General features: G+C 35.7%; 3 protein-coding genes across 5 annotated transcripts; 1 reads left to right on the top strand and 2 right to left on the bottom strand.

The window, feature by feature from the left end:
• Positions 1-4543: 4543 nt before the first annotated feature.
• On the bottom strand, positions 4544-10752 carry LOC121298230 (zinc finger CCCH-type with G patch domain-containing protein-like). 2 transcript variants are annotated; one of them, XM_041225214.1, is made up of 8 exons: positions 10666-10752; positions 8999-9665; positions 8773-8906; positions 8353-8511; positions 7716-7847; positions 6962-7364; positions 6503-6581; positions 4544-5497 (listed from the first exon to the last, which is right to left on the bottom strand). In XM_041225214.1, exons 2-8 carry the CDS (start codon positions 9628-9630, stop codon positions 5441-5443), a joined length of 1596 nt encoding a protein of 531 aa, XP_041081148.1. In that variant the 5' UTR covers positions 9631-9665; positions 10666-10752; the 3' UTR covers positions 4544-5440. The 2 variants fall into 2 exon arrangements, with proteins under 2 accessions (XP_041081148.1, XP_041081147.1); XM_041225213.1 differs by lacking the exon at positions 4544-5497 and having other exon boundaries at positions 6017-6581.
• Positions 10753-10914: 162 nt separating this feature from the next.
• Positions 10915-18158, top strand: LOC121298254 (ADP-ribosylation factor-related protein 1). Of its 2 annotated transcripts, none has more exons than XM_041225268.1 (8): positions 10915-11002; positions 11658-11759; positions 12017-12104; positions 12262-12344; positions 13452-13533; positions 14456-14526; positions 15904-16004; positions 16621-18158. In XM_041225268.1, the coding sequence occupies exons 2-8, from the start codon at positions 11667-11669 to the stop codon at positions 16706-16708; spliced, it is 606 nt and encodes a 201-aa protein (XP_041081202.1). In that variant the 5' UTR covers positions 10915-11002; positions 11658-11666; the 3' UTR covers positions 16709-18158. The 2 variants fall into 2 exon arrangements, with proteins under 2 accessions (XP_041081202.1, XP_041081201.1); XM_041225267.1 differs by having other exon boundaries at positions 13431-13533.
• Positions 18159-19357: 1199 nt separating this feature from the next.
• Positions 19358-24324, bottom strand: LOC121298038 (tumor necrosis factor receptor superfamily member 6B-like). Its single transcript, XM_041224777.1, has 4 exons — positions 23829-24324; positions 23090-23450; positions 22370-22573; positions 19358-21789 (listed from the first exon to the last, which is right to left on the bottom strand). The coding sequence occupies exons 1-4, from the start codon at positions 23952-23954 to the stop codon at positions 21515-21517; spliced, it is 966 nt and encodes a 321-aa protein (XP_041080711.1). The 5' UTR covers positions 23955-24324; the 3' UTR covers positions 19358-21514.
• Positions 24325-27385: the final 3061 nt, after the last annotated feature.

Here is a 27385-nt window from a genome sequence, read left to right as displayed (position 1 = left end):
CACGCGGGGGGGGGGGGGGGGGGGGGGGGGGGGGGAATAATTAATTGCAGATATATTTTCAAAGATGCAATGTTCTGCAGGGTAATGGGAAGCCGGATGGGGATGATTCTCCTACCTGAGAATTTTTAACGGAATGTATTAATCAAAGGGTTCCATACATTATGAGGGGCTTACTCATTCTCCCCCAGGCATATTTACTATGTACTGTATATAAATGTTTGTGCCTATTTGCATTTTGCTGTCTTCTGCTTCTGTAAGAAGAAAAGGGGGACAAAAGTGTGCTTTACTCAATGTGTAAAGGTTTGTGAGATTGTAACAGAAAATGTGCCATATGTTACTTAGCTCTCTATATTGTATGTCAAAATGTATTAGTTAAATCTATATGAAAAAAATAAATAAAACAGACAAGCCAATAATACTATCAGTGTCAATTATTATTTAACAAAACAAGATTCATGTCAGCAACTGCTAAATAGTAGAATTGGAGAAAAAGCACAATATATTTGCTACTTATATGTACTGAAGTTCTAAATGCATTACTCTGGTCAATGCTTTTATGAAATATATAATTGATACAGTTGATTGTAGTGTCCAAAGTACTTTCTTCCAGATTCAATATTAAGAGATACACATTGAAGACTAATTCCATTACAATTTTAGATGGCTGGAAATAAAAGTAACTGAAATTAGCAGAGGATACATGGAGTAACATGAATATTAATGCAATCCTTGCCCCAGCATTGGGTAGCTGGATAAAGGCTTGATTACCTACTTAGCCATGTTTACTTGTTTGAATTGAGCTTGAAACGTGGCCCTGATTTCTAACACGTTACAAGTTACTAGAAGACTCTATTTTTGTTTATGTGTTTATTTAGTCCAAGCTAGTTGTCAGCTATGCCACCAGCAAGCAGTGATCGTGTATTAACAAGTACTGCATTTCTTGGCTCATTCACTTTGTTTAATATGTTTGAGAATAAAAATATTATTACTGTAAAACCACAAACCCAGACCATGTGTAAGTTTACATTCCTCGATTAAAATATATTCCAACCTAATCAGAGCATTTTTTATTAATTTTGGAGTCAAATCTGTACAGAAACTTTATGAAATATTTCATTATTGTTATGTTTCAGCAGTGCTTATTTTCATAATAATAGTCCTACAATTTGATTGGCTCAGCAGCTGTGTAAAAATCTCAGGAACTATGCATTTCCGATATACAAAACTTTACCGATTATAGCTGCTGCTGCCGGCTTGGTTTCACGCAGACCGTGTCAAAACGTGTTAGAGGATATAAGGACATGTGGCTTTTAAAAATGCCCACTATCTTAAAACTATGCATGTAAAAAATAAGAAAGTAAAACTCAAATGGATTAATACTTGCTCACTGTGAAAATACCTAGAATATACCTTTTATTCTAATCTAGTCATTTTACATTTTTCTGTTATTTATGTGTAACATATTTTCACTTTGTTCTTGACTATTATCCTGATTCACTGCATAGCTGTCATTTAAAATGTTATTAACTAGCTTAGTGACATGTAAGCTCATTTTTTCTGCAAACACCAGATCCCTAAGTCCTAATGTCATTAAAATGTGGTTAACTTGGTTTAGGTGTACTTTTAAAACATGTTACTACAGTAATGTTTAACAAATGAGATGTATTTATTAGATTATATATTGTTGCTTTCTAACTATTAACAGAAAATGAACAAAATTAGTTAATATATTCATATGCCAGTTGTTAACAGTTAACAGACAAAAAAATCTTAATCAGAATCCAGGTGTATTAAATTCTACTGCACAGTCCCACTGGTGGCTACAATAAGCAATCAAACTTATCTCAGATCCATCATTAAACACGATACCTCTACTGATTGTCGAACACTGCAGATCAGCACATTTGAACACCTCTGCTAATAAGCTCAGCGTCCCCCAAGGTTCTACTTTTTTAGTATTTCAATATAAATTGTCTTATTTTATCAGGGTCTGTGGTTAATAATAACACCAGCTTGCTGCTTCAGAGGGAATTGTGGTGCTTAGTGTTTGAATGATTGCTAACCACTATAGACAGGACATTCTTTCAATCAAGCCCACTATTCCGATGACAATGATTCAATCAAAACACATTTCTATTTAAAAAAATAAATAAATAAATGGAAGCCCTGCATTATGTATTTATTTATTTATTGGCTAGTTCTGAAAACACAGAGATATGCTTTCAAACCTGCAGCAAGCTGTCCATTCAGAATGCCGACTATCAAAGCTGAACTGTGTACAGATCTCCCAGTCCTGTCAGGCTATCAATTATTTATCACTTTACAGGGAATGTTACTTTTGACAGAAGGCAAAGGCAGACTGCGAAGGCTCTCATCCAACACCACACACAGCTGCCACGGTGCACACTGTGTAATCAAATGCTCGGGTCCCAGATGAGTGCACCAGCAGGTCTGCACTCAACAGAAGCAGTTCACAGCCTCGGGAGACTTCCTGCTCTTGAACTCTCGCTAACTGCAATACCGGCAGGTCTCCAGCAAGGCATAGGAATATTTTCTTTATGATGGCTGGACTGTATGTAGCACATGCTTTTGTGTAAATGGGTTGCCCCTCAAATAACTTCATGATTTTGTTACATATATGGAATTCCCAGGTACACATTCTGTAGCACTGTATATAAAAGCTGCATCTCCCTGTTACGAGACAGTATCCATCAAGGGAAGACAGTTGATCTGACAACAAAAAGGACCGATTGTAGGCGCTTGGTTGTCGGTTGTTTGGGATACTGTGTGGATATTAGGCTCTAAATAAAGTAAAATTCCATTCCATTTATGAAATAAGTAGCAGTACTGCCCAACAAAACAGAGCTGATAAATGTGAATAAAAACTGATGTGGTAATTATATAATTATAAATATTATATATATATATATATATAGATAATATATATATTATATATATATATAATGAATTTCTTATTCTTATACGCCAGAGAAAGAGAGAGAGAATAATCAATTGGATTATAGTTATCTACATATTAATCTCTTAAGCATCTAAAAATGATTACGGTTGTAGTGACCAACAAAACCAATTGGATTATACTTTCATTTAAAGCATTCTTCGATGTAAATCTAATTATGTAATCAATATTAGCTTTACATGGGTTTATGAGACACTGCAATAAAATTACAACATGCAAGCAAAATGCTTTTAGAAATGCTAATGCGTTATTTACTTTTTGCTAGCTTTCTGAAAACAGTAACAATACCGGTCCTCTGAGGAATACTCTTTCAGATTCTTTGATGCGGAAAAAGTCTAAGGAGACAGCGGCTTACTGTGCGAGAAAAAAACAGATTCAGATGTATTTTGTTGTTCTTAATTGTATCCCTCTCCACTTATTTATATAACTCCTTATACACAATTGGTTTTAGAACAGTAAGCACTGTTTTTGGAATGTTTTGTTCAGGGCTGCATTTTGATGAATTTAATCATGTTTGCCGTTCACGAAACCGAACTGAATTCATTGTTTCAAACTAGAACTGTTTCGTTGCTAAGCATGGGTGAGCAAACATTTTACATTTTAGATATATTTTATGTCTTGAATACCAAGACCAGGTACCAAGCAAGTTATGGTCCTGTCAAAGAATCAAAGGGTTTACAAAGAGGTCTTTTTTTTGTTTGTTTTGTAATCATTCAACATAACATAGTCCTATTCTCAAATAGCTATGCTTCAATGTGCACTAGCTCAGACTGAGCAAGCACAGTATTACTAGAGGCTGTTGTTGTTTCAAGTATAAGTGTAAGTAAAAAAATCAGGACCACATGTGAACCACATGATTACCAGTCATTTAACACGCACACTTTGATATTAATATGAATGATTCAGCAAAGGCAGAGAGCAGTTGTTTCCAAATCCAAAGCCTCCTTTCTCTATTTAAAAGATAGTGCATTCATGTTTGTGTGCACCAAAGAACTAAGAAAATGTACAAGCTGCACATGCACATCGGCATGATGTTACCCTTGTTTGGGGCAGAACATCAAGACCCTAAAGCTATGGCACTTGCTTGTGTATTTTTCAGTCCAGGACCTTATCTTTAATTACCACGTAATGGTGCTTCAGAGTGCCATCCTATCCAGGTTTGTAATTGTTTATTGAACCTATGATGTTTGTTTAAATTTTAAAAAAGACAAAAATATATTGCAAATCCATCAATAAAACGGGGGCTTTTACAGTATTGGTAAAAATGACACCTAAGATCCAATTTCAAGATTTAACATGTTTTATATTGCCCTGTTCTGTTTTTCAGTGTATCAGCACTGTGACTCAACCATAATTACTGACTTCTGATTTGTGCTACAGTCCGAGGAACAGAGGCACAAGAGCTTGATTTACTTTCAAAACTAACCGATAGCAATGAAACTGTACTGCAGAGGGGAATCCATTTTATAATTATTTCTTCTATATTATAGGAGACAAGCCCAGGACTGGGATCAAACAGAACGTTAATACACCTACAGCAGTGGAGCTGACACTGGGCACTAAAAATGAAAATCACAACACATTTGCTCCCTTTAATGGTATAAGATCAATGCAAAACAAACAGACAGAGGGAATGGTGTGAAGGCACAGCCTTTGCTAGATCAAGTAATATGTATTAAGCATTACAATGCTGCACATATTCAGATAACATTTATAGCATCTTAAAAGAAAGCATGCTCCAGAATATGAATTACAAATGTACAGAATTCTGGAAAAAAAAAAATCTATATTAAAACGACTTAAATCAGTGTCAAATTATACAAGAAGCTTATGCGGATGTAAGGTATAAGGTTGGTGACAAATCATAAGTCTCTTGTCACAACCTGTATACTGAAATATTAGTGTCTTAAGACCATCAGTTGTTTGTTGGAGAACCTTATCAAAAAGCCCAAGGCAGCAGGAACAGGCAATCACATGACTTTCAAAACCTTAACACAGCCTATATTAAAACAGTTATTGTAATAAAATGACACGCCCAGCTTTTACCCAAATTTTGTGTTCTGAAAAAACACACAGACGGCTGGCTGGAGTATTGCTCCTCTTCTTTCCAGCACACGCTGTAACAAGGCAGGGAGAATGGTGCTCTTTGTGCAGTTTTGTCAAATATTAAAACGGTTTTGTCCTGATGTTTTCTTCAGGATTATAATAATGTAGTACATGTAACTACTACTGTATCGGTGTCCTGTGATGCTTTTATTATAAAAGTGCTAATTTAATCGAAAGCAAAATTATTAACATATAGTTTCATGTATTTAAAATCTTTCCTTTCAATTAATAAAACTCAGAACCAACTCAACCACTCAAGATGACTGAAAAGGATAAACCTTTAATACATACATCCATATACTGTATTCTCACTTTCCTCTTCATCTGTCGGTAGTATCGATCAAGGGGAGTGCTTGATCAAGGCGAGTAACACGTTGAATAAACCTCATCCTCGTCAATGCGCTTGCTTTCAAACTACATAAACCATTAAAAAAAACACTTTTTAAGTTGGTGTCATATGGCTCTGGTACCGGACGGGACAGTTGCCTGACAGTCTGGTCTGAAACACAGAGTGAGCAGGCAGGGTGATGCTGCAATTTGTCAGCTCCACTGCTCTGACTAGTCCATTGACTGGATAATGAAGCAAGCAATAAAGCGAGGAACTGGACAGCTGGATCTATCCTCTTATAGAATTGACCAGCCTGGCAGCAACACCGCACTGCAGTTATGAAAAACTAATAAGCTGAAAGAAACTTCAATTTAATTTGTATTTAATACCACAAAGGAATAATAAAGTAATAGTAAAAGACACTTAATGCAATTCTATGACTAGCATTGTGTTGTTTCTTTTAGTATTACATATTCTAACACTGAGAATGTTTGTAGAAATGGCCGAACCACCAAGAAACTATATTTGAATGTAGAATTAAGAATACGTATTCAAGACAGAGCCATATAATGTAAGTGCAACAGAAAACACTGTAAAGACTTGAGTTTCGACATGTTCTCATGTTTAATAATATCATAAATATACCCGCACAGATTTCAAAAGACCACTTTCTCTAGATTTTATGCCAATTTTGATTTAAAAAAAAAAAAAACTGGCAATGTTTGTTAGTTGTGGATAACTTCATTGTCCAAATTCAATCATACATTTCCAATTGCTAAATAAAATGTTTTCTGGTAGCACCACTTTTTCCAACCCAGATGTGTACATGCTCTTATGAGTAACGCACAGCACTATCCACAAGCAAAGAGTGCGGCATTCCCGAAATTGCAATATAAAACAACCAATTCTTCAAATATTTATACCTGCAGTACAATCCGTGGCAGACAGAGGGGAAATGAAATATAGTAGTATTGTCTGCCAAAGAAAAAAAAGTTCTGGCATTAAAAAAAATATTAAAAAGAATACAGCAGTCAAAATGTGGTCATCTTCTTGTGCGTGTTCACTTTCCGCTGTTCATTCTGAATACTGACCTCCTGAGCTTTGAACTGTTCCAGCTGCTTCCTGGCACTACACAGCTTCTCTTCCAAGCGAGTGGTCATTGCCTTATCCCTAAAAAACAAGAATTATCTTTGATAAATGTGCAAACACTTCAATTCAGTGACATACATCCTCAGTCACACTACAGCTATCAAGAACTGCAAAAAATGAAATGAGTATAACCTACAGTCCACTGTATAAAAGTAACTTTGACATACAGACATGCAGGTTCTAAAGAATGTCTTTAGCAAGTAAAACTGGAAAAGCAGTTCACTCTATATATGGTAAAATCCTTATATGTACACCTTTTTATTTCTCAAGCAATTAATGCGAAACCATTCAGATACATGAAAAAAAAAAAAAAAAAAAAAAAAAAAAACTCCGGCCTCTAACAAAAACGGAGGCAACGAGTCTTCTTTCTATCCCTGGACAAAGCTTTCAACCTTCCATACCTTCCAACATTGCGGGTAAGAGATTCCATTATGCGGCTTATTTCCTTTTGTATCTGCTCAACTCTCTCTGTAGCTTGAAAGAGTCTAACATTAAGAGTCCTGTTTGCGCTCTTCCCCCCCTGATAGCTCTCTTTACTGCTCTTCACAGTTGAAGGGGGCTCCGCCTGAGATCCACCGCGGTGTCCTCCCGCACCAAGCTTCTCATTTAAAAAGTCAAACACGTTCTGTTTAGGTTTCCGCTCTGTGGAAGTGCCGGGCCCATTTCTGCCTTTCCTCCTGCGTTTTCCTTGTTTTCCCTCTTTTTTCTTCTGTAAGAGTTCAGCACACTGGTCCAGGGATTTTCCTTTAGGTAGGACCACTGCCTGGACTGGCTCCACTCTTCCCTCAGCATTTCTCCCTAAACCTGAAAAAAGTAAAATCCTGTTCAGTTACATATCCAGTGGGATCCTGCTCCTGCCTTACTATAGAGAGTAAGACTGGAGCAAGAAGAGAAGAAGACTTTGACAACGTCACACAATAGTCAGCGAATCAAACCCAGTAGGGGGCACTGTAGCACAGTGAGGTGACTGAATACCTTTTGAATTTCAAACGCTCCCTGTGGAATCCTTAGTGAGTATTTGCAACTTCACACAACAAGGACGCAAACCTGCGCTCTCCTGACTGAATGTCTCACCCTGTACAACCTGCAGCCTTGCCTTTACAGGGTTAGGGACCCCCTGTCGTAGTTATTTTCTAACATATCTTTTGCAGTTACCTTTCCCAAATTCATAGCCCATCTTCACCATCAGTTTGGATCCAAAGCCTCTAGTGTGAGCCTCCCAGCCTGCAAATCCTGAGCTACAGGAAGAGGTCAACCCCTCTGTCTCTGTGGATAGAGAACCTACAACTGGCAACAAAACAGAAGGAAAAAAAAAAAAACACAATATTAAGGCTACTCAGATGAGGGATGCATGAAAAAAACAGCACATTTTACATACTTGTGTATTTATTTTTTAATACAGGCATGGGAATAAGATTCCGATTGCACAGCAGGTAATTCCAGGCTTTACTAGGAGCTTAATCAGTTTATAAACTGCTGTACTTTGTCTTGGTTAACTAAGCAGCACTCAGAGTAAAACCAAGCTGCAAAGTAATAGGAGGGCTACTATCACAAAATTTACAACTTTTAGACTACAATCTAGTCCTTCATTAGTTGAAAATGTACTTTTTGACCAACATCTGCATCTGATGGCAAAAGATAAGGAAGTAAAACGTAATACAAATAAGTTAGAGTTATGGAAAGTATAAAGATCTATGTTTATAAATGACCAATAGTGTTTCAGTGGCAGTTGTGAGGATGTTACTTAGGTATTCCATTACTGACATGTAGAAATCAGGTGGCTGTTTGTTACCTTTAGCGTAGGCTGAATCCTCGCCCAGCTCCTCGTCGTCCGAGTCTGATGAAGATTCCTCCTCTCTTCTCATTGGTGGGATTATACAATCCCCCTCCACCACTGCCTCCTTCAGCAGAAGTGAATTAAATTTGACAGTGTAGTAACCGCTGTCAATATCTGAGGGACAAAGAACAGTGAGTCATTTCTCTTTTCTTTGTTTTTATTTCTAAGCAATGACTATATGAATCATTCATAAACAATTACAAAAACTTTATTAATGTATTCAATATACTTTCCTGAAGGGTGTTTTTTTTTCAGAATTAATAGACAAGAATTGCTTTAAATGTATAAACACAGGATTTAGTGCTTTAGTGGTAAGTACTGTATTCCCAAAGGTTTGGACTATTCAGTTCTACTGTACTATTATGAACAAATTACCTGTAATTGTGGCTGGGTACCAGATCCTATCCTCATGTCTGGCTAAACAGGATGATCCCACTTCCAGAGAACTGAGGTCCGATTCCTGAAACGGACGAAGCTCAGACACAAATACCACCTCCCCATGGGAGAATCTGCATGAACATAAGCAAGAGCACACTTACACACAACACAGGAGAGCCTTCGGGTCTCAATAACAACAGAACTTTTAACAGTTTCTAAGTACCTGCAGTTCTCCATAAACCGACACTTATCTTCCAAGAAGAAAGGGCAAGGTTTCATAGATTTATGTGTTGGGTAGATGTACAAAACTCGAACCTGAGGATCGGCACAGTCAGAGTTTTCGACACCCACAACCATGGCATTGTGATATTCTAATGTTCCCCAGGTGGTGTGGTAGGGAGCTTGGACTTTCATCCCACTCATCACATCTTCATCATCATCATCATCATCATCCTCATCACCACCTTCTTCCTCCTCCTCCTCCCCATTCTGAAAATGATCTGGATTAGGCACCTGACTGGATTCGGTTATCTTTTTACTATTGGAATTAACAGAAGGTTCAGCAACAGCAGCACAAAAAGCAGCATACTCCTGGTCAGTGTCACCGGTCTCTGGTTCCTCTGCTTTGGGCTCCAGCTGTGAGGACGACCCCCCTTCCAAACTAGCTAGCAGCTTGCTCTTCTTCACCGATATGAGACTCGACTCTGTGAGTTCTATCAGCTGCTGTAAATCGTCTCTCAGTTTTATGAGGTCCATCTGTTGGGAGGGGTCCAGCCCAACCCCCAGTGCAGTTTCCACCTGCTGCAGTTGGGCATTGTAAGTCTCAATGGCAGCCTCCAGGCTCCCTTCATCCATTATGAAGGAACTGTTTGAGCAGATCGCTTCTAGACCTGTCAAAGAACAAAAAGAGAAATTGCTGAATACTTCACTCCTGATTTCAAAGTTATCACAAATTTGGTGCAAAATAAACAGCCTACTTAGAATGGGATGCTAAGCTGAAGTCCTAAGTATAGATTGCATGGCTCTTGTTCTGAAAACAGCAGAGGCATTAAACCTGGTGTCCTGGATAAATCTCAATACAAAACAAACTCAGCACTGGCTAAATGGTCTCTGCTTGATTGTGTTGCACTGTTGAAATAGCAAAACCTGTTGAGAATCTGGTAAACACACCAGCACAAGTTGGTTGTGTTTCCAAATCATATGAGCAAACCTATCCTAAGTGAGAATCTGTCCTACCTAGTTGAGTAATTTATTTTTTATTTTTAATTATTGATCACTAGCCAGGTAAGTTACCTAATTCCTAAATCCATCTGCATACATCAAGCTGTTTATTGCACTTATATCAGCATGGCAAACCAGCACTAAGTATGAACAACGACGGTGCGCATCCAATAAGTAATAGATAACCACAGTGAATTTCATACTGGCCAGCAAAAGTTGGGAGTTCAGGCAAATTTACAAATTAGATATGAATATGATTGCTTGAAGTGGAAGGAAATCATTACTGTATTAAATAACCGCTAATGTTTAATACAAAATAGACTTCAATACTGCTTTTATATTGTTTGAATATTGCAATACCCCGTCCGTCACAGACAAAAAGGGTTCATTTTGAGTGTTGTTCTGTGGAGTTGTAAAAGGGTGTTTTTACACTGCTGAGAAGAAAAATGAAATCTGCAAGGCAATGAAAATCGCACATAAAACATTCAAAGTATGTTGTTAATCACGGTGTACAGTTGTTTTATTTCCAGATACAAATCAGCTTTTTAAACGATCGACTACACGAAGGCAAAAGGTTCGATTTAGCAGGGGGTATTCATTATTAATATTATTTTTGGAACATTCACATATTCAGTAAATTATACAGTAACAAAATGAACACGCGCTTACATTAACCGGCTACCCAGCTTCTGTCGCCATTGAGGAATACCAGCGTCGGCCTTAACCTTTCACCTATTCGACAAGAGACTCTGTGAATCGCACTGAATGCTGGATAATGATTTTCATTACAGCTTTAAACCGAGCGTAAAGTATGACAAAATACACTGATTCCCAGTGTGCATTGCACGCTACTTGTTTGCGCAAAGCATTCTGGAAGTTGTAGTCTGTTCTTTTTGACTCGTGTTTAACCACGAGAGAGCAAACTTATTTTTAAAAACTCCAAATCCTATATTGCATTGCACCAAAACACTTCCTATTTACAGACGATGGATTCCTGAGTAATGAGGTACGATGGTTGCTTTTACAAGTTTTATTATTATTATTATTATTATTATTATTATTATTATTATTATTATTATTATTATTATTATTTATGTTAGTTAAGAATGTTCTGTCCGCACAAGCAAGTACTTGGTATGACACACGCGTCTGAGTAGATACTACCGTGAATAAAATCATATTGTTTTGTAAAGCTGTGGGTGAAATGCGGGGATTTATTTATTTCCCACAAAGAGCAGTAAACACAAAGAGCAGTAAACACACGTCATTACTGTCTACAGAGTGATTCCGTGTCCGCCGTGTTTTAAGTATTTAACTACTCGCAATACATTACAATAATGACAGAATAATTGTGAAAATAAAACCACACGTCACAATGCTGTTCTAGAGAATGCAGCTACCATGGTCTTTACCAAACCACTGCAAAATTATATAACTCCAATAGAAAATATGTATGTATGTATGTATGTATGTATTATTATTATTATTATTATTATTATTATTATTATTATTATTATTATCTCTACCCCGTTTGAAATCAGGTTTAGCCAAACAAAACCTTCCAAAATGTGTGGTCATTGTAATCATGAATTTAACAAGCTCTGGGAGACATGTATAGGGGTTTTGGACTGGTAATCGACATTGTGTTAAACGTGTTTCAGTTTTAAAGGATGTACACCCTACTGTCTGGTCTCTACAAGTACATGTTTCAGAAGGATGAGTTCTGCATCCTCATCCTTGGACTGGACAATGCAGGAAAAACTGTAAGTAGTCAGCCCAGTAAACTAAACACACATTACAACGAATGCAAACATATTGTTTTGGGGGAAAATAAATAAATACATTTCTAAGTGTGTTTGTTGAAATATCATCCCTGGCTAGTGCCTTTAATCAGTGGTCAAGAAACAATGTGGAGTTTTAAGTGCCCTCTGTATGTTTTGTCTTCTGCAATGTACTGTGCTTCTATTAGCCTTCAATCTAATAACACTTCTCCTCTGATCTGCTTCAAATGACAATAAAGACCTTCCTGGAACAAACTAAAACCAAGTTTAGCAAGCACTACAAAGGAATGAGCTTGTCCAAGATAACAACCACAGTTGGCCTGAACAGTAAGTTTAAAATCTTTGATGTAAAGCAAAGCCAAACTGCCCTCTTTTACATTATTATTATTATTATTATATTATTATTATTATTATTATTATTATTATTATTATTATTATCTGTAACTTATTTGACCTATCCACCATGTATCTTCCTTCTACTTAGTTGGCACGATAGATGTGGGGAAGGCACGCCTTATGTTCTGGGATCTGGGAGGACAACAGGAGCTGCAGTCACTGTGGGACAAAGTAAGATAACATGGATTTCGTTCTTATTTATAACCAGTCATGTAGATTTTATTAACAACCTCATACTTCTACAATGGCATACTGTTTGGCTCAAAAATTGACAAGGGTGGAAAGAATTTACAGCTCCTTCTTTACTTCCCGGTTCTATGGTGGTGACGACATGATCATTTTCTATAGGGGCAACATATAACATGACTGACTTACATGATCCGTGATATCTGTGAGGTGTAGCAATACAACAGGAAAATCCGCTCCTCCACAATGTGCCACAAGGTATATCAATCCCCATTATACAACTGGGGTTTTCCATGGATTTATTTATTATTTATCTGTCTTAGTCACTAATGACTAAATCATTTCTGTAAACTTTAGTCACTGGAAGAGGTGTTCATAGTATACACGCACATTGTTATGAAATAAATTACTCATGCATCATAATATATAGTTTCCTTGTTCATTTTGCAACTCCTGCAATTGTTTTGCAACATATAACAGCAATCAAGCAGAAAAAAAATCCAATAGAATTTTTATAGCCTATCAAGTGCTACCTATATAAAAATAACTCCTCTTTGTTTCAGGTTTTCCTTCTCTTTATGAAATGTGTAGTGTTAGTGTAGTTTGTTACAAGGCAGTAAGTGAAATCTTATTTTAAAAATATTAAGTGTGTGGTATACAGTAGTATTCCTTTTCTAATGTACTGACATATATGCACTTATTTTCTGACAAAGTACTCATTTTCAGTTAAAAGTTTTTAAAACATTGACAAATCTAGAAATTAGACACTTAGCATTGATAGAATTTCATTTTAATCTGTATACACCTTTGATGAATAAACCCTTTAATAATACAAAACAATGTATTATAATTGTGCATAAAACCCATCTTTAACAATCGCATCTTGAAAAAAAAAAAAACATAGAAACCCATCTTTAACATCGGCATCTTGCTATTGAAATGTGAAAAAAAAAAAAAAAAAAAAAAAAAAAAAAACAGTGAAACCTCGATATTAAGGCCAAACATGGGCTTCATAAAGGGGTAACCTTAATACTTAAATTTTATAGAATTTTCTTTTTTTTTTTTTGCAAGAACTCTCTTTTTTTATTTCAGTACTATGCAGAATCTCATGGAGTGATCTATGTAATCGATTCTACAGATGAAGAAAGACTGTCTGAATCGAAGGAAGCTTTTGGTGTGTACCTACCGTGTATTAGAATGTGCAGACCTAGTGTGGCATTTCATTTGGCAGTGACACCTAGTACAAAGGGGATTAGCTGAGATTACAAAACCAGTATGGCTACTGTTTTTTATCCAAATCTGGTCCTTAATCCCTTTACAGAGTCTGCTTGCTTTCGGGGAAGTACGTGCAGCTAACAAAACTAATTCAGTAAATCTTGTCTCTTTCGAGTTCCCATTACTTAGTTTGATGAGTGGTCTTGGCTGTTTTAAAAAACATTGGCAAACACCTTGTGTACTCTTCAGTTAGATGATCTGAAATAACAGGAATTGCTTCTGTGAACACTCTTCAGTGTTTTTTTTTTTTTTTGTTTGTTTCCTGGCACTTTACACACACAGTATAGTCTGAAAGACATTTGTTTACTTTACAAGAAATGGAGTGTCACTGCTTTTGATGTGTTTTTCAGTGTCAGCTGCATTCCTCTTGACAAAGAATGGAGCGCATCAGAAGTGTGGTATATCTGGAAAGCCACCTGCCCAATGTTTGCCTGACATTATTAAGCATTCATTTCTTTTATTCAAGGGACATATCGGGGTTGTCTGTCCATCTGGTGTAACACATTTTTGCATACATCTGGAAATCAGCTTATTAAATTGCGATGATATTGAGTATTTTGCCAAAGTTATCAGGAGTATCAGACTGGTGATAACTGGAGGAGTATATCCGTGTATCTGGATGTCTCACTTTCATTTTTCCATGCATCTTGAGTAGACAAGAAGTTATTCCACACACAGTTAATGAATACTTAGGGTGATACCTCATTTGCTTACCTAATGACAGCAGGTCTAACGTAGTACACATACAGTTTTCATTCAGCTGTTGTTACTATTTCATTTAATCTTCCCTCGATAAACAATTGTTCTTCTCCCACTCCTAGAGAAAATGATCAGCAGTGAATCACTGGAAGGAGTCCCCCTGCTAGTTCTGGCTAATAAGCAAGATGTGGAGGTATGATAACATTATTATTATTATTATTATTATTATTATTATTATTATTTGTTAACATTTATAAGGGGGATCAGTACTAATCCAGTGGGCCATTGCCAAAGTATGTACATCGGTATACTGATATAATATATTCAAACAATAATACAAATACATGTATTAGTCATATTTGTTATGTATTGTAGTTTAAACGATACTAATAATAATAACACAAGGCAGATATTCTAAAGAGCAGTAATGATCATATAGCGGCACTAGAGGGAGCTTTATCCTTGTTATACCTGTGCCAAGTTCTGAGAAAACCCAGCCATCTGTTACTTACATTCTCAAGTGCCGGCAGTCAGGAGCCATGATAGCTCCATGGTTACCTGGGTCTTTTTTGTGCATCAATTTAGCAACTAGCTGAAGACCTACATGAGTATTACAGGAGATATATACAGCTCCCTTGAGAAAGATATGTACAACATATCGAAACATTGGGCCGCGGGCTGCTTAACTCTTATATATATATATATATATAAAATATAGTATATATATATATATATATATATATATATATATATATTATACTTCTATAATAACTTCTGTAATACCTCTAGTTACAACTCAAAAAGGAAGTTATATAAACCAGGACTGGTGCAGAATCCATTATTTTTACATTCATTGGGATTTTCTTAGTACAGGTCCCAGCATATTTTGGAAATGTTGTTTTGTTTTTGGGCTGACATATGTTTAAAGTTTTTTCTAAAGATCTTAAAGGTCTTCTTTAGATCTTAAAATCTACAAAGCCCAACCCTAAGTTTATCAGTGTTAAATCTGAAAACCTTTCTCTATTCTTCTTAAAACCTTTAATTCATTTCTTAATTCCAGGTCAGTTGTAAAGCTGAGTGGGCGATAGTTGAACCAATGTCAACTTGCCTTTGCATGCAAATGTACTGAGTGGGGGAGGCGATGTCACGCACCATAGAAGACAAATAGGAGATACTAAAATTGAACCCACAGTTGTTGACTGTGGTGGATAATTTCTTAGGATCTCGAGAAAACTTCAGTTTTCCTGAGATGGATAAATTATCTTGTGACCACGAGATAGAGAAATGATCTTCTTCGCTGGATTAATGCGCTGTCATAGTTGACAGGTGTCAATTCGCTCACATTTTGAAAGATGTCTGCAATAAGCTTAGCACATTTAGCTCTTAGGTACGTGACATTTTAAGTGGGTCCAGAGGAAGTAGCTCAAAAGTGTAGGATCCAAGGATATCTGAATCCTCAATGATGTGACTGTTGAGCTGCCAATGTGTGTAATTGTGACATGTCTTTGTGTTATTTTGATCTACACTCTGTACACACACAGCGTCATGTCATTTTCTTTTGAACTCCTAGAACTGCTTGTCTGTACCTGACATTAAAACATCCTTTAGTGACTGTGCTTCTAAAATTGGAAAGCGGGATTGTCTCGTTCAGTCCTGTACAGCGCTTACAGGGTAAGTGTCCAGCGTGTGTGGTTTTGTTAATCATGCCAGCATCACTACCGTATTTCCAGCTTATAAGAACTTGAGTAATGTTTACCAGTAAGATATACAAACAGAAGCATCATGTTATTATTACAGCTACAGATGGGATGATTAAACACTGCCTTTCTAAATTCCTATACGTAGCCCACCACACCTGGTTAAATTACATTTACTGATAGGGAAAACACTACCTTGTGATTGAGAGTGAGTCATTTGGGTTTAAACTAGTCATTCATACTATACTATTACTAAAGTGGTAAGCAGTAAATTCTTTTCATGTGTTTTGGTTTCATGTTAAGTAGTCTTCATGAGTCACAATTCAAATAGTTTGTTTTTGATAAGCAACTGATAAGTTTCTGTATTTTGTAACAATTACTGTGTTCTCTCAGCGTTTATCACATTTCTTCCACTATACAACCACTTCTTATTTATTTATTTATTTATTTTTACCATATATGGCTCATTTTAGAGCAATTCCATTGGATTTTGCTGTGTCTACTGTCTAGTGTGTTTTGTTTGTAGGTTTATTAACCAGTTCTCTGTTTTGTACTCTTCTTTTTGTATTATTATTTTTTTTTTTTTACAGTCAAGGTGTGAACGAAGGGATTGAATGGATGGTGAAGTGCGTGGTTAGAAACATTCACAGACCACCCAGGCAGAAGGACATCACTTAAAACAGCTATTTGCAGAAAATATCTCTTTCCGATTTGATGCTGTTTTCAACCACTCCAACTGTCTGGTCCAGAATGTGATTACAGTTGTCTACCTGCAAGCAAAGCTTGGTGTGTTTTTTTTTTTCCTTCCTTTAGAAGAACACACATTTCATCATCAAGAGCAGTCACGCCACCACATGAGTGGCGACAAATGTATACTGTGTATATGATTAGAACTTAAATAGCAAATATATTTACAATGTTTTGATTTGGTGCACACGCTTTATTTCTGTTGAGGAAGAAACTTGCTGTAGTGTAAACAGTTGGTGCATATTTTGAAACCCTCTCCCTCAAGCCAGTCTGTTAAATTCTAGAAGGTATTGTAACATTCAGGTGTAGAATGACCACTAGTAATAATGCTTAATTACAATTAGCTTTTAGGTAGCAGTTAGTTCAGGATATGTACATGCACATTTAATATGTTGTTTTTCAGAATAGTTGTGTTGTGAAATATATATTTCAACTTTTGAAGCTGGTTGACTTTATTAGGTCCAAGATGGAATAGATTATATGAAAATCTTGCAAAAACATTTTCAGTTATACTATCATATTTGCTGCACACACATCATAACTCAGGCCTTGCCACGTATTGTTGTTTCTGTAATGCGTAGTATGCTTGTATTTCTGAGAATTCACTTTGGGAAGTATTGCTTTCCTGGAAAAGAAATGTCCAAGAAATTGTTCAAGCCAGTTTCCCTTTCCCCTAAAGAATACAAATATAACCTGGAACAGAAAGTCCAAGTACAAAGAATGTTAGGCTGTTTCATACCTGAGTTATGTTTTACATTTTTACACACCAATTGATACCTTAAACCAAAAATAAAATTAAAACAGCTTTTCATTCTTTTATCCTATCAATAAGTTTTCATTCTGTTTTCAGCATATCAAATTGAGACACTTGTTAGGGTGTCTCTTGTTTTTTGTTTTTTAATTCTACAAATAAGTTAACAGTTGTTGTAACATTTTTAATAAATCCAAAACCTAGCATTTCAGCATCTTTTTAGATCAAACATTTTATCTCCACCTGAGTGAATTTCATGTACAATATTGAAGTATCTAATGTAAAAAACATACAATATGGAGCACCACAAATGTGAAATTCTTTGTACAGCCTGACTTAATTAACGCACTCAACATACTTAGGCTAAGTCAGCAAAATGTCAATGTGGAAACTATTACTACTGATTATATTTTATCCAAGCTCACATGACATTTTAGAGCCAGTCCAATCTGACTCAGTGTTGTGATTGATATGACATAAAAACTCATATCTTTTAAGAATCTCAAATGTTTACTCAAATGAATCATGTCTTTTGAAAAACTATCATGTTGTGAAAAACCGTTAACCTACATGGACCTGTCAAGTCTTTATCATTTTTACCTCCAAAATAAAAGTAATCTTGCTGCCATATTTTGTCATTGAGATCATGGTTTATTTGTTAAATAGACACAACTTGTGGGGATCCTTTTAAAAGGACAAGACCATTCGTGTAACCACCAAGCGCATGCATTACAAACCTGCATACAGTACAGATCAAGCTTGATTCATTTGGGCTGATCTTAATCTTAAAACAGGACGAACAAAGGTTTTCAATGTAGAGGCGTGTTGGGGGCAGCGTTCATCTAATGAAGTGCATACCGTAGTGCATGATACTGGTAACTCAAATGGTTTATGAGATATTAGAATTTGAAAGTTAATAATAGACAAAGATTAGGAGATGCGATACCTTTTATTGGACTAACTAAATAATAATTATTCACAAGCTTTCAAGACCTCAGCGGTCTCTTCAGGTGAACGTAGGAAGAGACCTTAGAGGTCATGACAGCTTATGAATAATTACACCTTATAACAATTTTTTTTTTTTTTTTTGTTCCTGGGTAGTAAGTGTTATTTCCTAATTGCTTATGCCTCAAAAGTATAGAAAATGGCTATTATTCCCCACAAACTTTGCTTTTGTGACCAGGACAGTGATAGTTCAAAATATCACTATTTCCAATGGGAAAACGGGCAAATGTGTGTCTTTTTGTTCACATAAAGTCAGAAAAAAACAACATCCAAATTAACATGTATTTATACTAAAGTAATACAAAAATGACTACAAAAGATTTTGAAGTGTGTAGTTTTTCGAGATTTACGATTATACTGTATTTACAGCAAAGTTTGTGGGGAATAATAGCCATTTTCTATACTTTTGAGGCATAAGCAATTAGGAAATAACACTTACTACCCAGGAACAAAAATTGTGTTACATAGTGTTATTAGTTAGTCCAATAAAATATATCACATCTTCTCTTTGTCTATCATCTCTGGACTAATTTCATCTATCTACGAAAGTTAATAATGAAAGAGATCTTTCTGTCCTCCTCTGTCAACTCTAATTAGCTCTGACAATGACAACCAGGATTTTTGTTGGGTCAGGTACTTGCCACATGCCTTTAGTTTCACGTTGTAAGCTTTGAATTAAAAGTTTATTAAACTCTCTGACACGGCTAGCTTTAACCAGCATGATGTAACACTGCGCTCGTAAAGTAATATCTATCTATCTATATCTATCTATCTATCTATCTATCTATCTATCTATCTATCTATCTCTATCTATCTATCTATCTATCTATCTATCTATCTATCTATCTATCTATCTATCTATCTATTCTGTATGTTGCTGTGACTTCTCAGACAGCAATATCTGCTGAAGCCAGTGTTTGTTTCTCTGCTGTTTCCACACAATACATTGATTTGTATGAAAAATAAAAAAAGTATTTAAACTGGCCACTTATTTTAATTCCTGTTACAGACAAACTGTAAATCATAACCATTTATAAAAGAACTGCAATGAAAATGTAGAGCAATCCACGGCAAGATATTTTGCACCCCATTGCGCAATGTGCTATACTTTAACAGGAAGAAGTACAGTACCATGGGATGATGTAGCAAAGCAATATTAATGTCACAGTGAAAGTTAGTGTGGGTACAGTATAACGCCAGTGCTTAAGGATACTTAAAAAGCATAGCATTCACTATGACTTACATTTTGCACAGTCAGAGCTTTTATATGAAACTGAAAACAAGGACAGGAAATCCCTGCAATAAAATGTGGTTATTTTAGCAGTCTTCAAGAAATATGATTATTATTTCCTGATAAGAAACACTTACTGCAGCAAAGTATTATAAATTGTGCAAGGTCAAATAATAGCAAGCATGGTAAAACAAAGAAAGGTATGGTACTCTGCATGTGTGACACAGGAATACTGTGTAATGTAAATTTACCATGCTGGGTTTAAATAAAGGTAGTAAAATTGACTAATGTCCAACAGCAAACTAAAGGACAATGTCAATTGTTATTAAACAATACTCAAAATTGTTAATTGAAGAATATAGTTTTGTGCCAAAAGTGAAGCATCATATTTCAATCTTAACCTGGAAACCAAAAGCAAATATGATGCAATATAGAAGTGATATTAGAGCTAATGAAAAGGCAATCTAATAGCCCTGCTAATGTGAAGTGAGATATTAGGCATTCTGAGTGCTAAACCCAGTACCTAAGAGGGTAGATACCCACAGTTAATCAGCATCAAGAAGAGACCATTTCAACACATTATTGGATAAAAAGAGACATGGAACTTTGATGGTAACAAAAATAGTTTACTTTGCTATAATGGTAAAATAAATAACATTTGGATGACATTTGAAATGGCAGGTAAAACTATGAAGTGAGATAAAATGTATAATTCAGCAGTCTTAAGAAGCCATAAGTAATATGTGAGTGAACATACTACTTAAATATTACAGTTAACTCAGTCATAAGTTACTTTCTTTTGATAACTAAACACTAAAATGTAAATCATGATTTAAGCCCATAACAATCTCAAATTACCTAAATGCTAGCTGGGTCAGCTAAGACCTTATTCGTATTTATTTATTCTTTGTCACAACTTTTACGCAATGTTTTTACACTAATATGTTAAACAGAAAATATACAATAATGCCCTCTGGTAATGTTAGCTTATTGTGTTACCAATCTAAACAACTTATATATTACTTTATTTAAAAATAGTTATAAAACATTCAACCTTGAACTTTTTCACCACTGAGTAGACAACTTTCTATATCACTAAAGCGATCTGCAGAAAAGAGATGGACTTGTACACTGGTCTGCAGTGTTGAAAGGGTTGGAGCTTTAGGGTCTGATTTTGAAGCAAGTGCAAACAGACACTTTCTGAAGGGAATAAAAATGGAATACAAGCATGGATATGGTTAATATACTGTTAGGAGTAACTTTATATCTATACATTTTACATAACTGAAAAATAACCTTTGCACATTCTTTAAAATTGTCCCTCAATTTATAAGATTTTAATACAACTTATCTGTTTTATACAGATACATTCACACAAAAAGTATAAAGGATGTATGTAACATATGTGATATGTTAAAAATATATTTTTTATTTGTTTTAAGTTATACTAGAATATAATTCTTTGATGTATATTTACTACATTGTTCCATAATTTAGCTTATAGAAGCAAACCTGGCTATGTGTAGTGGTCTTGTAACAATCAACAACTGAAGGCTGTTTATACTGTGACTCTGTCTTCTATTGACAAGGCTAGGGTTCGCTCTTTTCTTTCTACTGGGGATATAAACACAATCCGCCACTTTGTTTATCATATTTATTTTCTCATTTGTTGTAAAAAGGGGAAATCAATCATTCGAATATGCAGCGTCATTCACAACAATGAAGAACAGACTGTTATGTAACTAGTTATTTAATTGAGAAAGCGCCCCCTCACTTTTTTTGCTATGTTGTGCAACCTTGCCTTTTCTAGCACTGGGAGGATCACATTAATGAATGGTGTTCCGTTTAGACTTTGTTCAATACTGGAGAGCAGGGATATCAAATGCTTCTGACTGAGATGCCCTTTCTCTTCAGCCCCCCTCTTTACATAGTGTCTGGTCAAGTGAAGCAGTCTTCTTAGCTTCCTTGGGTGAATATTCTGATAAGCCACAAACTGCACCACAGCCATGTCACAGTCCTTGTTTCCTGTGAGGACAGCAGGGAAAAAAAAAAATACATATATATATATATATATATATATACTTGGTAAAATGAAATTCCAGAAAACAAACCATCGTGATGTCATTATACAATAATCCTAATGCATTATTACCCCTGATCAAACCCTTGCATACTTCAAAATAGACATATATTAGATATACACTGCCTGGACACTTTACTAGGACCTATACCCTCCCTTTGCCATGCTCACAAGTTAGACACAACATGGATTGAGGGATTGCAATCCAGTCATGAATATTTCAGTCTCTCTACCCGTCTTCCCTCTGTCTGTCTCTGCTTGAGGTCACAGCAGTCTCCTTTGTTTTTGCATTGCTGAAACGCTCTGATGATTTCAGAGCAGCCTACCCACATAACTGTGGCACCAGCTCAACATGCACCCACTATCACCAGCCTCTTCTCAATTTTGTTCAATCTTTGCCTTTCCCGTTTCTGGTAGGCTCCCACTGCTTAGTCAGAGACAGTTTTACAATGGCAAGTTAACAATTGACGACAAAACATTTAAAAAAATTATCAAGTGTTATTCAGAAGAAATAAATGTAATCACCTGCAGTATCTTCAACTGTCCCGTTGTTTGTCTCATATTTATCGCAGGTAGTGCACAAAGTGTCATGGCTCTCACTCCCCCGAAGCGACACTAGCAAGCCTTCCCCACATTCCTTGTGTTTCTGGCATGGCTGTGTGCTGGAGCTCTTTGATGAGAAATAGCCTTCCTCACAGGGTGCACATGTTACGTCATGGTATGGTGTTCCTGTCGCAATGAATTGAACCAGAACATTATACAAAGTACAGTACTTATTCCTCTGCTATAGCAGTATTAATATAAGCACGCCTTGTTCCTCTAATGTAGATATCACTGCACTACTGCTTTTCACTATGTAGTACAACAACACAGCACAGGGAAGACAGTGTAACAAAAACAGCCCCTTGAAATGACTAAATATGACAAGTATATTTTTCAGTCAAAGCTGTCATTCTAGCTCAGATAATGGAACAGTATTTCTCTGTTCCTGTATACTTAAAATAAAAATTAAATTAAAACAAACGATGAACACATTTAAATTACAATTTTACAATGATTTAATTATAAAATCAAAGCGTCAGTCATGTACTATTAATATGTTGTTTTAAAGCGCATCTCTAGAATCATCTTGTCGTGCGCAACGAGCTCAAAACGTCGGCACTGGGTGTCCTTCGATAAGTCCACACAAAATAAATGTGTAGCTAGCTTCCACGTTCTAAGCAAGAACTTGTTTTGCATACATACCGTTTTTGACGACGCCAGATCCAAGTGGGCAGGGAGAATGCTTCGTGCAGAATTCAAAGTCCAGGTAATACCCTGACTCGCACTCGCACGCCCTGTTGTGAGTGGCATTGCACTGCTGCGTCTCGATTTGTTTCTCCGCACAGAAGACATTGCAGTACCTGCACTTATCCACGTAGTTCCAGTACTGCGTGTAATACAAGGCTGGACAAGCCTCACACTGAGTCTCCTTTTCCCTCGTACAGTGCTGTTTCACAAAGGTGCCGGGAGGACACTGTTGACACGTGACACCATTCCACTGGTATGTAGGTGGTGTGAGAAGGGCTTCTGGTATCAGAAACAGTACCGAATAGAACACCAAATACTACAAAAACAAATACAAAAATAAATAAATAAATACACATGTATATTTAAAAAATAAATAAACAGATACTACTGTGGTTTATGCTTATAAACAATTAATATATACTTGACTATGTATTTATCTAATAATAAGTAGCAATATCAAATGATCATAAGTAATATTTTTCTAATAATTTTAATAATAAAATAAAATAATAATAATAATAATAATAATAATAATAATAATAATAATAATAATAATAATTCTTTAAATACTGGTATAACAAACCAATAATGAAAAATTTCGATTCGATTTTCACATCGTATTATTATTAGATTGTCACATCTGCCCAGTGACCCTGCTGAACAGCATGTTCAGAATACTGTTGGTAGTACTCACGTTTTGCATCGTAACCACGCTGTAAATGCTGCTCCTGAGCACCTGTAGTGCTGCTTTAAATATAGCCGGTTGTACTGCGCAATCGGGATTCCCCTTTCTATTCTTTCCTCTACACAAAAAGGGCATGGCGTGTGTTATTTTAGAATTATACAGTCAGTTACTTCGTTTCCAGTAACATGCATTCTGTCTTTTTAATCCTGTGCGAATCAACTATGTCAGCGTAATGTTAGAATTGATACAGTATTTCTGGAGTATTCCGCTAAAAAGCAATACCAATCTTTACAAGAAACCTTAAAATAATATTAAAATTGGTACGATCTGTCCTGAGATTGTACAGTTCAGTAAAACGCAACGATTGCGGACGGGCGAAAATACAAAACGTATCGGTAATTGACGACTCTTAAAACGGCGTGTTTTGAACGGTGCATTTGCTGTATGCAAGGACAAAATGGTTGTTCTAGCCTTTGGAAAGGAAGGAACAGCAGAACCCAGTTCACTGTTTACAAGTTATGCACAAAAGCGCCTTCCACGTCTGGGAGATTACTAGATGTCCACTTGATCAACTCTGATGACACCTGATTTTGTGCCAAAGACGTCAAACTGAATGAATAATGGGTTACAACAATCGTACAGCACAATACACAGAAACAGTATAAACAGTAATCTTTAACAACTAACAAGGGATCTTAAAATAATTGTGGTAGAGACAATTAGAATTTCTATCCTCAGGAAAAAATAAAATTCATAAACAGGGAGCGACTTAAACAAACGATCGAATCCCAGTGTCAGTTTATATCGAGGGACAGCATAAGTATATCGCCTTTTCAATATTATTATTATTATTATTATTATTATTATTATTAGCAGCAATCGCCAATCAAAATATCAGCAATTAACCACTTTATAATGAATCAGTGACAGCACTGCTGGTGCTAAAAAGAGGTTAAAAAAAAACGAAAACGTGTATTGTCAGGGCCCCATTTCCAGAAGTATCCTGTGACTTTGATATTAGGAATTCCTGGAAATCAAGTGTAGGGCATTTTGTACTACAGAAAATCTGTTCACTTCCTTTCTGAAAAGCCCCAATTTCCCCTTGAAACAAGAGCAAAATAGGTTTCTGTTTTCACTAATAAAACAATTGGCATAGTAGCATTTGTGAGTATTCCTAACTAGTGATCTCAACAGTATGGAATGCTCACAAGACATACTATGGAAATGTGGACATGCCATACACACAGATGTGGTGACTAACAGAATCATATGGTATCTGAACTCAGTAATGACACATACTCATGAGAGTGGCTGATTGAAAAATGTCACAAACAAGTGATATCAAAAGATTCAGTCAAAATAATTCCTTGAGCTTTTGTTGTGTAACTACCCACACACCAGGGCGACACTGAGACATATAGAACAATTATTCTTTTTAGTAACACCACTTCATTTCCAGTGCGCAATCGGAATCAAATTCATGGTATTTTTTAATCATTAAAAAATACTCTCACCAGCATACAGTATCTTTCATGTTATGTGCTATTTTTGTTTCCATTTTTACATACCTGAAACTTTTTTTTAAAGATTGAGGTCACCATGGTTCATGGCAGTATTTTCTCTTTAAAAGAAAAAAAAAAAAAAACATCTGACTCATTCATCTCGTAAACATCAGTAATGCACTCAGTTAGCTTGCACAGTTGTGTAAGGCAAGACTAATAGCACTATGTAACACGATTTTTGTTCCTGGGTAGTAAGTGTTATTTCCTAATTGCTTATGCCTCAAAAGTATAGAAAATGGCTATTATTCCCCACAAACTTTGCTTTTGCGACCAGGACAGTGATAGTTCAAAATATCACTATTTCCAATGGGAAAACAGGCAAATGTGTGTCTTTAGGTTCACATAAAGTAAAAAAAAAAACAACATATAATCCAAATTAACATGTATTTATACTAAAGTAATACAAAAATGACTACAAAAGATTTAGAAGTGAGTAGTTTTTCGAGATTTACGATTATACTGTAAATACATTAACATAATAAATTGTCCTGGTCACAAAAGCAAAGTTTGTGGGGAATAATAGCCATTTTCTATACTTCTGAGGCATAAGCAATTAGGAAATAACACTTACTACCCAGGAACAAAAAAAAAAAAAAAAAAAAAAATTGTTACACGGTGTATATTATTGCCCATGAATGATATAGGTGAGCATATATTTCATTTTGTTCTACTTTTAAGAGACAATATTCTTCAAAACAATTCTATTCTTAAGTATTAATCATAATTATTAATTATGTATAGATTAGAAATCAGATCTCGCCAAATCACCTCATGCACATATTACATTAGATTGAGTCATTAAGAATGTTTACCGAATGTGGAGCTGCACAAACAGGTTTCGATTATTATTATTATTATTATATGTATTTGTTTTTATACACATATATAAAACACATAGACGTTTAGCAAATTCGTGTGAATACTCCAACAGGTATTTTTATTATAATAAATAAATAAATAAATACATACCTGTCACACTACATATCCTTAAGAATTTACTGGCACCGAAAGAAAAAATATATATTCTGACATCTAAACATTAATTTCAAATACACATCCTTGTGTTTTGTAAAACACAATGTTTAGAAGTACATTTTCTGTGAAGACACTCACAACCTGACTTTTCTTTCTTCCATGATAATTGGTGCTCTCAACCATTTTCAGTTACCATACAATCATTCTGTCTGTTTGGAGCGAAACCAAAGACTCAAAACAGTAAAATTTTCTGCCTCGGCTGTAACATTAAGAGCTGTCAGTATGACAACAATTAAATGTTAATGCAAAGTTTCATTACACTAGGGTAAGTTGCATGGAAAAATGCCAAATGTGACATTCAACCGCCTCCACGGATTTGGTCTCGGTATTGAAAAATAAAAAAAGGCACCCGCCAAATATTCAACTGTTAGGTAATGCAGTACGATTATATACAAACTGTATGCAAAATGTGTTGGGAGACAAAATATCGATGTCTTTTTCTCTCTCAAACTGGACACTACCAGCAATAAGTGAGTGCCACACATTAAGATAGTAACTCAGATTGTACCGATTCTAGACATCAGAAACTACAAACTCACATAACCTCAATGTCTAAGCTATATTAGGTCAATGTCATGATCGCCAAATCATTTGGCATGCAAATATGAAGTCTCTACCTCCCATGTAGAGGTCTTCACGGGTCCAAATAAGTCAACTCAACCCGGAACCAACAGTTATTTACCCGATCCGAAGTAAAAGAACTGTTATGAGACCCGGCCCGGACTCAAACCCGAAGAACGAGTGGCACACGTTTCCTTTCCCAGCACTACCACAGTATTAAAGCAGCACCAGCAGCGTCACCTGGAAGCCTGTCACAGTGCGAACTACAGGCAGTGTTGATTCCATTATGAACCTACATAGAGAACTGTAACATCAATAATTATAAATAAAACGTTTTTTGTTTTTTTTTTTTTTTTTTTTTTTAAAGAAACACAATGACATCAAGTACAATCTAGTAAATGGGTAATT

This window comes from Polyodon spathula, chromosome 23 (genome assembly GCF_017654505.1).
Source record: "Polyodon spathula isolate WHYD16114869_AA chromosome 23, ASM1765450v1, whole genome shotgun sequence".
Taxonomy (NCBI): domain Eukaryota; kingdom Metazoa; phylum Chordata; class Actinopteri; order Acipenseriformes; family Polyodontidae; genus Polyodon; species Polyodon spathula.
This window is presented reverse-complemented; position numbering and strand designations above follow the sequence as displayed.

Bases quoted from the DNA above. Each gene is read 5' to 3' on its own strand.
- LOC121298254 (XM_041225267.1), top strand. From the start codon at position 11,667: ATGTACACCCTACTGTCTGGTCTCTACAAGTACATGTTTCAGAAGGAT. The intron at 11,760-12,016 runs GTAAGTAGTCAG...ATGACAATAAAG, and splicing joins TGGACAATGCAGGAAAAACT to ACCTTCCTGGAACAAACTAA. The intron at 16,005-16,620 runs GTAAGTGTCCAG...TTTTTTTTACAG, and splicing joins TCCTGTACAGCGCTTACAGG to TCAAGGTGTGAACGAAGGGA.
- LOC121298038 (XM_041224777.1), bottom strand. From the start codon at position 23,954: ATGCCCTTTTTGTGTAGAGGAAAGAATAGAAAGGGGAATCCCGATTGC. The intron at 23,451-23,828 runs GTGAGTACTACC...TTGTTTTTGTAG, and splicing joins GCGTGGTTACGATGCAAAAC to TATTTGGTGTTCTATTCGGT. The intron at 21,790-22,369 runs GTGATTACATTT...CTGTCCTCACAG, and splicing joins GACAGTTGAAGATACTGCAG to GAAACAAGGACTGTGACATG.
- LOC121298230 (XM_041225213.1), bottom strand. From the start codon at position 9,630: ATGGATGAAGGGAGCCTGGAGGCTGCCATTGAGACTTACAATGCCCAA. The intron at 8,512-8,772 runs GTAATTTGTTCA...TTTGTCCCTCAG, and splicing joins GTACCCAGCCACAATTACAG to ATATTGACAGCGGTTACTAC. The intron at 7,365-7,715 runs GTAACTGCAAAA...TACTTTTTTCAG, and splicing joins GGGCTATGAATTTGGGAAAG to GTTTAGGGAGAAATGCTGAG.